Source organism: Neovison vison, chromosome 9 (genome assembly GCF_020171115.1).
Source record: "Neovison vison isolate M4711 chromosome 9, ASM_NN_V1, whole genome shotgun sequence".
Taxonomy (NCBI): Eukaryota; Metazoa; Chordata; class Mammalia; order Carnivora; family Mustelidae; genus Neogale; species Neogale vison.
The window spans coordinates 7,923,214-7,935,303 of record NC_058099.1 but is presented as its reverse complement, the minus strand read 5'-3'; the positions used below and the strand labels follow the sequence as shown (position 1 = coordinate 7,935,303).

At 46.8% G+C, this 12,090-nt stretch overlaps 1 protein-coding gene across 6 annotated transcripts in view; it reads left to right on the top strand.

Annotated features, from left to right (window-relative positions):
• Positions 1-12,090, top strand: part of GARNL3 (GTPase activating Rap/RanGAP domain like 3) — a 144,279-nt gene that overhangs the window by 93,081 nt on the left and 39,108 nt on the right. For all 6 annotated transcript variants that reach the window (XM_044264869.1, XM_044264867.1, XM_044264873.1 and 3 more), the window contains 5 exons: positions 3,173-3,248; positions 3,919-4,017; positions 5,461-5,564; positions 9,399-9,507; positions 11,359-11,404. In XM_044264869.1, the coding sequence (XP_044120804.1) occupies positions 3,173-3,248; positions 3,919-4,017; positions 5,461-5,564; positions 9,399-9,507; positions 11,359-11,404 (434 nt within the window). The remainder of the gene's footprint in view (positions 1-3,172; positions 3,249-3,918; positions 4,018-5,460; positions 5,565-9,398; positions 9,508-11,358; positions 11,405-12,090) is intronic.

Genomic DNA, 12,090 nt, shown 5'->3' with positions numbered 1-12,090 from the left:
AAATTAGCTGGAGACCATGTAGGTGATTTCAGGTCCCTAACAAGGCCTTGCAGCGATGGTGTTTGTGGAGTCTCCACCTGAAGCAGGAGGCGTCCTCAGCCAGGGTCCTGGTCGCAGGGTGCCAGTGACAGAGCCATAAAAATTCTCGAATGCTTGGCCCCCATGATCAGGTGGCAATGGGCCCCATTTCTGGGTATAGCTCTCCACTTCCCTCAAACCAATACCATGCTGAGAAGACCAGGCCGCGGGGTTGGGAAGAGTGCTGGGTCAGAAGTCCAGAGACCTAACTTACGGCTCCCACTGCACCGTCCACTTAGTGCCAGGCACGGGCAGGCTAGTCTTCCTGGTTTTCACGTGTCCTGTCTGTAAGATGACTATGGACTCAGTGGGCCATGGGGCCCCTTCTGGTTCAAACAGGATGCTCGACCCTGGCTCATGACTGTGGCTATTGACCCAGTCCTTATGCCCTTGGTTTCCTAGCATTCAGCTTGGCTAGACCCGATGTCATGCCTCCTCACAGTCTGCTGGTTGGTTCCTCTAATCCAGTGGTTCTCCACGCGGGTTCCTTGGACCAGCAGCATCAGCCTCACCTGGGAACTTGTCAGAAGTACAAATTCTTGGGCTCCCTGGGTGGCTCAGTTGGTTGAGTGTCCCAACTCTTGATCTTGGCTCAGGTCTTAATCCCAGGACCTACTCTCTAACCCCCTTGATGGGCTCCATGCTGGGGGTGGAGCCTACTTTTAAAAAACCAAATAAATAGGGCACCTGGGTGGCTCAGTGGGTTAAGCCGCTGCCTTCGGCTCAGGTCATGATCTCAGGGTCCTGGGATCGAGGCCCGCATCAAGCTCTCTGCTCAGCAGGGAGCCTGCTTCCTCCTCTCTCTCTGCCTGCCTCTCTGCCTGCTTGTGATCTCTCTCTGTCAAATAAATAAATAAAATTAAAAAAAAAAAAACCAAATAAATAGAAAGAAAAAGAAATAGAAATTCTTGGACCCTACCCTGGAACTGCTGAATTGGAAACTCTGGAAGTGGAGCTTAGCAATCTATTTTAAGAAGGCTACCAGGTGATTCTGACACCCGGTCAAGTTTGAGACCCACGACCTTGGGCTCTGCACTGCTATCCTAAGAGGACCATCCATGAGAGCCCACACTACTGTGTGCTATTTAAGAGATGCGCCGGAGACTTGGAGGCAAGTGATTGCTGTCATCATTTCCAGAACAGAGAAGGAAAAGCTGGCAAGTTTAGGATCCTCAAGTGGATAGAGACCCCTGACAAAATTCTAAGAAATTGCCAAAAACAAGTCTGTGAGGAAGGAAGTAGTCATTTGGAGGCAGCTTGGGAAAAATAAGTAGAATCTGACCAGTTCTGCTTCTTCTCTCGGGTGTCATGCACACAATCATTCCGTGAATATTTACGAATCCTGTCCAGTACACCCAGCACTGTGTGGTGGGCACCGGAGATCCAGTGGGAAGTAAAAGGCATATGATCCCTCCTTCACAAGATATATGTTCTTTTTTTTTTTTTTTTTTTTTTTTTTTTTTAAGATTTTATTTATTTATTTGACAGAGAGAAATCACAAGCAGACGGAGAGGCAGGCAGAGAGAGAGAGAGGAGGAAGCAGGCTCCCTGCTGAGCAGAGAGCCCGATGCGGGACTCGATCCCAGGACCCTGAGATCATGACCTGAGCCGAAGGCAGCGGCTTAACCCACTGAGCTACCCAGGCACCCACAAGATATATGTTCTCGTGCTAGAGAAGACAGACACATTGCACGTTTAATAGAAGAACTACAGAGTATGGGGGCACCTGGGTGGCACAGTCCGTTAAGCATCTAACTCTTGGCTTCAGTTCAGGTCTTGAACTCAGGGTCCTGGAATCAAGCCCAGCAACCTGCTCCAGGCTCAGCAGGAATCTGCTTGTCCCTTTCCCTCCCCCTCTGCCCTTCCTCCCACCACCCCAGCCCCCACACACATACACTCTCGAATCAATAAATAAAATCTTTAAAAAAAAAAAAAAGAGTTACAGAGTATGGATAGTGCTAAGAAAATTTAAAAAGTGCTGTGGCAGAGAGTGATAGTGGGTAGGGGAGGGGGACTTTCTATGGGAAGTCAGGGGAGACCCCTCTGGAAATGGGCATTTGAGCTGAGGCCTGCGTGATTGGAAAGAACAGCTGTGGAGTGGGTCCAGGTGAGGACTCCCCTTGGGCCTGTCCTCCCTCTTCCGCACTCTAGATGCGTGTGCGTCTGTCCCTCAGCTGTGTTGGGAACAGAAAAATGCTGAGAAGCACAGCCTTAGACCCCAAGATTTTCAGTCTTAATTCTCCCAGACCCCGCTGTCCTGAATCCCAGCATTCTGCCTTGACTCCCCCTGCTCAACCTATGACGCAATGGCCAGCGCTTTAAACACCTTTGTTCCTAGCCTACCCCTTAAGTGACCACCAGGAGTTCCCCCATCTAGCGCTGCATCAAATGGCCTTGCAAAAGTTGATTCTCTCCAACCTCAGATATTATTTTATTATAAAATACTTCAGATATACAAAAGAAATAGAGAATAATATTATGAAGATCTGTAAACCAGTTCAGTTTAAGGAAAAAAATACTAAAAGTACCGTTGGGCTACCTGTCTCCTTTGTCTCTCTTCCTACAGAACCTATCATCTTACGTTTGGTATTTATTATCCCCAGGGGGTCAGATTTTAATCTTGTGTTTAAAGTCGAGGGTAGTAGACTGGACATTTGTACTAGCTGTTTCTTGATTTCCTTCCCCCTCCCCCACATATCTGTTTTGTGACTTCTTTAAGAACTAGGGAAAATAAGCTTTTAGAATAAATTTTCCATGTCTATTCCCAAGAGCCCACAGGCAGCCTAAGATCGTTGTGTTCAGTTTTGAATTACACCGAGCTCTCCTGTGTTAACTGATCCGAACATGGCACCAGGCCTGTGAAGCTCCTACTGGCTCCCTGAGTGGTGGTTTGCCCCAGAATGGGCCTAGCATCCTACAGAAGCCATTAGAAATGAAGTTACCAATGAATTAACTCACATCAAAACAGAGAGTTTCAACCGTAAGCTCTCAAAACCTACAGAAATAAAGGAATGATCTTGTTAATATCGGTCAGCTAACTGTATGCTCTTAGGATAAAGCTTACATCCAACACCTTTTGTTGTCTCCTTGTAAGGGCTCTGTGAATTTCAAGTTTGGGGTTCTCTTTGCCAAAGACGGGCAGCTCACGGACGATGAGATGCTCAGCAATGGTAAGTGTCCCCTAATTTGTCTGAGCCCCTGTTCTGCCTTGTTGTGATTTTGACAATCCAGACTGAACTTATCTGTTGAGTTGGAGTCCTTAATACAAAGAAAAAGCCAGTTGTTTCGTGAAATTTTAGGACTAATTTCCAAGTAAACTTTATAAGGCAGGTGTTGCCCAGTTTCACTCCTTTGACAAATATTTTTTGGTCACCAGACTTGTACTGGGCACTGGCACCCGAGAGGGAGTCTAAGTGGAAAATGTGAAGAATTTGGTTCTACGTCAAAGTTCCAGTAGCAAAGGAAGGTCTCCAATTTTTATGATTGGGAGAATGATAAAATGGTGCCATTTTCCATTTTTCTTTAGAACCTTTCATGTTAGATACTTATTCATTATTAAAAGAAGCAGTTCTAGTGTTTTCCTTCTGCAGTACTAACGCCTGGTGATCCCCGTGTGGTGGGGGAAGGTGGGTCAGTCTGATTCGTGGTTGTCCTTTCCATGGAATCCTGGGAACTGTGCCATCTCCTGTGTGGTCTCTGGGAAGGAAGTGTGACCTCTCTGTTCTGTTCGTCTCCTGCCCACATCTTTAGAGCCTCCGCGTTCAAGTGATTTCAGTGCATGTTTAGAAAACGAAGACGTGCTGATTCTGTACTTTCTTCCCACTTTACCTCTCCCTACAGAAATTGGAAGTGATGCTTTTCAAAAATTTTTAAATCTTCTGGGTGACAAAATCACCCTAAAGGGCTGGACAGGCTACCGCGGCGGTCTGGACACCAAAAGTAAGCTCATCTCCTGACCTCTTCTGTGGTCATTTGTGTAACTTCTAACAGCCAGCCTGATCTGTGTTTGGACTTATACCCAAGCTGGGGGAAGGGATGGACAGGGAAGGGTAAGAAGAGCGTCACACCCAGTCTGACACAGGGTTGCTGGACACATTTAGGGGCTCCACTGAGTTTTGTAAAACCAAGTCAGCCCTCCCATTCCTTCGGTGTGTCAGACCATGGTCTGCCTGTGAATGCTTACTGTTGAGTGCCTCTGCATGCCAGGGCTGTGCAAGGCACTGGGACGTAGCAATGGATAAACCACCATGGTCCCTCCCTTTCTGAGATCTTATAGTCCAGGGGATAGCACAGACATTGAACAGATAATTATGCAATGCCTTAGCAGAGTACTTGGAGGAACAGAGAAGAAAAAGTACAGAGTGCCACGGGATCATTTCGTCTAATCTAGGGGATGAGAGAAGGCTTCCCGGAGAGAAGATGAGAAAGAGTAATTTGAGTCCTGAAGGGAGAAGGGAATTCTAAGCCAGAGAACATTTGTGAAGTCCCTGAGTCAGGAAAGAGACTGATGTGTTCTAGAAACTAAGAGGACATCTTTATGACTAGAGAAGAGGAGGGCGCAATCCCACAAGGTGTTGGAGATCCCATGTGTAATTTTGGATTTTATGGTAAATGGAATTGGATGGCACGAACAGATTTTAAGTAGACATGTGGTGGGATGAGGTTGTACTTTGGAGCCGAACTTGCTGGCCGAAGAGTGGGCAACGGTCCAGCGAGGTGCATGAGCACGTGGTGAACACGTGCAAGGCTCGTGAGGTCACCAGTTCTGGGGCCAGTACTCAACCTCTCTGTCACGGTCACGACTACCATCTATGACGCTCTCTATGACGCCAAGCACTTTACAAGTAGAATCTTGGACACATCCCTAAGCGTTCGATACTGATTTTATCCCCATTCTCAAATTAAGAAACTGAGGCCGCAAGAAGGTGAGGTGACGTGTCAAAAGGAACATAGCTGAGAACTTGAACCCGGGTCTGCCCCCCTCCAGAGCCCATGCTTTCAGCCACCATACTGTCTGCTAGTGAGCGTACTTGCTTTGTTTTATGGACAGTATAATTATTTGTACACCATCTTGTGTTAATCTGGCCCTGTACCCCGGGAATAACTGGGCGGCGAGGAATTATAGCATGTTCTTTTTTAGCCCAGCCTTGTACGTGAATCAGATCGCAACCGAGCTTAGAGCGGGAGGGAAGAGGGCTCTCCATGTGGGCAGGATCCTTGTATCAGTTGGAGAGTGAGCCATACTGTTGCTTCTGCTCAGGCGGATAATCCAGAATGATCTTAGCGAATGCCCTCACTATATGCTGTATTCCCTAATAAAGACCATTTCCTCAGAGTCTCAGAATTCTCTGTGCCTACTAAACGCGTGTTTGTGTCTTACAGATGACACCACAGGGACCCATTCAGTTTATACTGTATACCACGGGCACGAGATCATGTTTCACGTCTCCACCATGTTGCCATATTCCAAAGAGAACAAACAGCAGGTACGTGTGAACACAGGCTCTTCGAGAACACGCAAAGCATCGAATAGCGTCCAAAATGCGGAGAAAGCATCATCGCTCTGATTTCATAGCATTAAAAACTGTGTGTGTTAGTATATGAGCTGAACCTCAGGTACCAATGTAGGGAGATTCTTTACAAAATCTGTATATTTGGACTCTCAGTGAGCCTTAGGAAGAACTGTCCTCACCGATATTGTCCCCTTAAAGGAGCAGCGATAAAATTGCACACACGTGTCCGTGTGTGAACGTGTGCGTGTATTTGCCTGCATGAGTGTGGTTTTATAGACTCAAAGAGTTTTGCCTTCGCTCTGTGACTTCTCATGTGCCTGGTGTTCCGTCGGAGACTCCCCAGGACATAAAATAAGCGGACCCCGAGCAATGGCTGGCAGGCACATTTCAGGTTAACGCAGGAGGTTGACGCAGGAGTTTAACGCCAGGTGTCTACACGCGCTCGGCCAGGTTGGGGGGAAAACTACCTGAGACACTCCTCATGTACTCCAGAGATGGGCCATTTCCAGGAGAAAACTTTACAATGTGCGGGGGACTTCAGAGCTAACAAAGATACATGCTACTGGTTTTTGAAGGATCGTGGGGGGTGGATTGCCATGCCACTTAACTTTTCATTAGCTTCTTCTTCCTTTTTTAAACATTGAAGGCATCTGTACAAATAAATATCACCAATATGAGTGGACAGCTGGCCAGCAAAGACCTGTGAGAAGTAAGAACCTAGAGAGGGGCTATGATGGGCCAAGAAGGCCTATTTTTCTGAGCACCTGTAATTCTTAATTTTAATAAGACTTCAGCAAGGGGGGAAAGACACAGCACAGACCAGAGCACTAAAATGCAGTGTTCCAGTCATGAGAGATCAAGGTGCTTTGGGGACATGCAGGGAGGGGTAGGGAGAGCTGGCCCTATTGGATGGTCTGGGGCCTGTGGTGGATTTGTCCCACAGGCACTGGAGACCCACTAGAGGTTGTAAGCTTGTTCTGGTTTTAGAGGGCTCCCTCTGGGAAAAGTCAGGTGGAAACAGGAAGTACCCCAGCCCAGGAAGACTGCTTCACGGCTGAGGTCACTTCCTGTAAGGCTCGTTGGCGTGGTTGAGGCTACCTAAGTTCCTGCAGGAGCTGAATCTCTTAGGATCCTAGGATCACGTGCTTAAGAGGAGCTGAGCTGACCTTCCCCATCATCATGAGTTATATTGACCTGTTACAGTTCAACAGTGATATCCCAGAATTTCCACACAAGCGTTTTACAATCCTCTTCCTCCTCCTTCCATTCTGACCTTTTCGGCCTTGTGCAATCGCCAAAATTGCCCACATCTCGTGACGGATGGGGCATTAGCCAGAGAGACAGGAGGAAAGAATGTGACAGCTCAACCTTTGCCCAACTCTGAAGACTTTAACCTTATCTCTTTGAGGGGCTGTCCGTATGTGAAGGTCAGCCGTGAAACATCTCCATGTGGACCATGTCTCCGTGGGTAGCGTCTGGGTCCTCCCAGCATCGGTAGACGTGAGGAAAATGAAAACTTTGAAACTTGTCTCTGTCACCGGGAAGATGGTGCAGGTGGGCAGAGAGACACGTGCAGGATGCTAGTGAACCTCTAGCGTGCCCCGTCAGGACAGAGCAGAAAAGAACCCTTGACCATGAGCCTCTCTCTCTACCTCAGGGGCTCAATGCAATAGACAAAAAGACAAGGGGCAGCCTGGTTCATAAAATCTTGGTGCTTATTGACCTCCTAACATCTAGAACACAAGTGGAACAGTCTGAGCCGTATCCCAAATCTGACATAAAGAAGCCAGTTCTCACAGTTTGTAAGCTCTGGTATCCCTGTGACATCCACCCCTCTTCTCTGGTGCTGAACCAAACCTTAATGGGGAGTGGAGAGGTTGATTTGTGCCTCTCTGGGACCTCACCTTCCTCCTAATGTGTCCTGATGTCCCCCCCCCATCTCCTGGTCTCCCAGCTCCAGGGCCTGCGGGCAGCATCTAGTACCAGAAGAAAGCCTGGGCTCAGGGGCCCATCTGGGCCCAGTTCTAGGCCCGCCAGAGCTAGCTCTGTGAACTTGGGCGCATGGAGAGCCTTGCCTGGCTCAGGGCACAGTTCTTGGCCCTCTTGTCTCCTCCTTCTAACTCTCATTCACCCCTGCCCCATGATCTCCCCTGGTCTCCAGACTTTAGAGAGCTTTTATTAGCTAATGACACCCAAATGTACATGTCCAGCCAGAACTCCCTCCAGAAGTCCAGACTCAGGTGCACAGCCTTCTTCTCAATGGCCCCCTGGGCTGGATGCCTTAAACCTCACGGGTTCAATACTGAACTCTGTTCTCCTGTGGCCTTTCTTATCTCAGAGGAATTGCTGGGTCATGTGGTAGTCCTGTGTTTGGGAGTCAGCCTATACCATTCTCCCCAGCAGCCGCCCCATACTGCATTCCCACCAGCAGCGCGTGACAGTTCAACTTTTTCCACATCCTCAACAGCACCTGTTATTCCCAAGCTTTTTGTTTTTTCTTTGGTTTTGTTTTATTTTGGAATAGCTCTCCTAATGGGTGTGAAATGGAGGGTCGCTGCAGTTTTGGTCAGCAATATGGAACATTTTTTCCTGGGTTTATCACGTCACCTTTCGAGAAACATTTATTCAACTCCTTTCCTCATTTTTAAATCAAGTTATCAATCAAGTTATTAATCAAGTTATCTGACTTGCTATTGAGTTACAGGAGTTCTTTATGTATTCTGGATAGAACCCCTTATCAGATACGTGGTTTGTAAATATTTTCTCCTGTTCTGTGGGCTGCCTTTCCACTCCGTTGGTGTGGAAAATGCACAAAAGCTTTCAGTCTTGATGTGGTCCAGTTTATCTCATTTTTCCTTTGGTTGGGTGTGCTTGTGGTGTCAAGGCCAAGAAGCCAGTGCCCAAAATAATGACTTTCTGAGTTAAATTGAATCAAAATTATTAGAACATCTCTAAACCTTCATTTCTCACTTGCAAAAAGAGAGTAATGTCGAATACGAATCAACGGGGATCCTATTCTCCAGGAGCTTCCTGTGTTTAATAGGGCACACGCTGGGAATCCACGAACAGTGAATCACTCCGCTTGGCCGATTAAGCAAAGGTCTAGGACAGGGGTTGGCAAACCACAGAGCATGAGCTAAATCTCACATACTGCCTATTTTGTTAAATAAAGTTACTGGAACACAGCCACGCCTACCCAGCTGCTTTTGTACTACGATAGCAGAGCTCGTGGTTGTAAACTGACGATATGACCTGCAAAGCTGAAAATATTTACTATCTGGCCCTTTACAGAAAAATTGGCTGACAACAATCTAGGAGATCATTTTTGAAAGGTCAACTGAGGTCAGATTAGGTAAACCCATTGTCCTCACCAAGCACATGTTTCAGAACTAGCTTAAGGCCTTTATAAACGTATGCATGTTAAAGCCCCCTCCCCAGGGAATTCCGATGCAGTACCTCTTGTCTGGGGCCCTTGAACATCAGGCTAAGGAGATGAAGCAGGAGCGAAGGTGGACACAATCAGAGCAGCAAAATGGGAGAGAACGGAGGCAAGGAAGCTAGTCAGGAGGCTGCCACAGAAGGGAAGACAAGAGGAAATGCAGATCAGCAGTGGGCAGGGAGCAGAGGAGATGGATAGGAGACCCTGGATGCCGGGCTGGTAAAACACGAGAGGCAAGAAGTTAAAGATGGCGGAAGCGTAGGGCTATGTGATCTTTGCAGTTTGCCATAGTGCGTTAGTGTTTTAACCCTGTGAATCTATCACATTTGAGCGACCTCCTTGATGACGTGACTTATGCTTACATCTAGGTGGAGAGGAAGCGCCACATTGGAAATGACATCGTCACCATTGTGTTCCAGGAGGGAGAGGAGCCTTCTCCTGCCTTTAAGCCTTCCATGATCCGCTCCCACTTTACACGTATCCTGGACCTGTATGAATGAGTTTAGTGAGGGGTTGGTCGGCCTCAAAACCAATCTGACAGTTGACTTGCTTGTCATGGTTGTTTTGCATCGCTAGATTTTTGGAGCCGCTATTCTGGATTTTTCCCTTGGGGTTATATTCTGCCCACCTCTTCCTCCGTCCACTATAATGGATGGATTCATTCTCAGAGAATTCTAGGCTTCTAGATGCTCTTTCCTTTCCTCAGGTAGTCTATGAAGTAAGGGAAACCACCTACCATCCATCAGTAGTAAATGACCTAGAATCATAGGTAGTGAACCCTCTGGAGAAATCTGCTTTAAATAAAAATTTGAATGGAACTGAAGTTATTAGAATTCAGCTCAATTTAGTTAAGTAAAAATTTGCAAGTTAAAATAAAAAGCCAAAATAACGTTTCTTTGTTGATTCTAAATCCTGGAGATAGCTAATGCATTACCTCTTGAAGTTTAAGGAATGATGGAATTAATCATATTTTCACTCGCTTTTCCCTCTGCTTCCTTAAATCCCTGCCTGGCTCATCCCGCTGGCAGAGTCCTGCTGACCTTCTCTGTAATGTCCAGGCTCAGCTCAGTCAGACAGACACAGGACATGAGCTTGGTGAGCCTGATGGAGGCCATCATGGCCTTGTTGCTTTGGGTCACAGGCCACAACAGTGAGACCCAATCCCGGTGTCCCCATAGGTTATACATAGTGAATAAAAGACAGCTATCAGGCATTTTAAGGATAAATTCTGGTCTAGATATTCATGTTCCCTGGAAGCTCCAGTAAAAATGTTGGGAGACAGGACCATTGTGACCCATCATGTCTGGAAATGGATTGCTCTGCCTGCTTTGACTTATTCATTGTACCCTAACAATATAGCACGTAAGTTCTTTAAAAGTGGGGAATGGCCAAATTTCTTCCAGGAGAGCAGGGGAAAAAACTGTATAAGCACCTACACTTCAATAATAATGGTTTTTGCTCCTGTCCCTGCTCATCGAGCGGTATCTTCCTCCATTCCCTGGGATTTAGGGCCCCTGTTTCCCCTTTCCTGCAGCAGTTCTTGTAAAACAGAAGTTTTCTCCAAGTACCATGCAGGGGGCGTGAGGGAGGTGGCCCTTTAAGTGACTGAGAGGCAGTCATCATGTTTAGAATTTCCTTGCGTTGTAACTTTTAGATTTGGGGCTCGACACATTTGTTTCTGGAAAGGGACAGGCAGAGAGTTCCTGCAGGTTCTTTCCTCTGAGTGCAGGAATGGAAACATTTCGAGGGACTGATGGCCTTTCAGCCCTGGCAAAGGAAAGCGGAGGGTGGGAGCTGGCCCGGGAGGAGGAGGAACAGGAGAAAGAAAGCTGGGCAAGGTATTTTAGGCTCCACGCACCTGACACAAGACAAGTAGTTTGAGCTGAGAGGCTGCCATCAGCTACACTGTCAAAGCCAGAAGGAGAGGGAAGGTGTGCGGCGGAAATATTTAAATTGCTTTTATTTTTAAAATGGGTAAGAGGAAATCTATGTCTGATTTCATAGTGGGATGTTTTGTATTTTCAAGCAAAGGAATTGCTCTTTTTGCCTGGTTGCCTGCTTAGCCGAATAGTAGCTGTATATATATTGCTTTCCTGACAGATTGGGAGACTAAGCTCTTTCCCCAGAGGATGAGCACACAGAGGTCGAACTTCTGTCTTCCTGAGCTGTCTCTTAAAGAAGTCAAGGCTCCATTTCCACCAAAGAGCTACAGATGCCTTGAGCACAGAAGTGCAGTTCTAGGATGATTCTGCACAAGGGATTTCAAGGCATAAGCCATCGACAGTGAGTTTTGGCGTTGTTGATTAATTTCCTTAGCCATCACTACAGATATTTTTGCCTTAGTGAGGTATGATCAACAAAATGACAATTACAGGTAGGTGATGACTTTCTCTCGGTTGCTTCGTCTCATTCTCATGTTTACTTGTTAATTTAGCATCCATTCAATGACTCTTGATATAATGTATTTGTTGATTGATTTGATGTGAGTGTCCTCACCTAACAGAACTTTCTTCAAGGCCATCATCTCTTTGGGAAAAACTTGCTCCATATAGTATTGCCCTGTGCAGTAGACCCAAGAGTCAGGGTCAGTTTGGAATTTTATTGTACCCTAAAACAGGCACAAATTTGCCATGTTTGATCTGGACCAGAGTACCGCCTTTCCTAGGCCACGTCCTGGCCCATGTATCCTTCTGTTCTCAAAAATTAATCTGTTAAAAGGGAATCATGATGTGAAAAGAATGTGAACTTTGAGCCAAATAGATTTGGGTTGGAATCCTGGCTCTGTCACTTATTAACTTCCTGGTTTTGAAAGAAGTGTTTATCTTCTCAGAGTCACAGGCCTCATCCATAGGACAGGATAAAGGTAATGCTACTCCCTTGGCAGGTTGATGCTATGTATTAAAATACCAAGTATGCTGCCAGGTGTTCAAGGAGTGCTCAATGGTGGCCTTCGCTATTATCCCTTGTGTTCCTGACCTTGCCCACAGCTTGGTAGGTTGGACTGTGAAGGATGCAGGAAGACTTGGCCTCTACCCTCCCCTCCCTCCTCGGAGAGCCAGA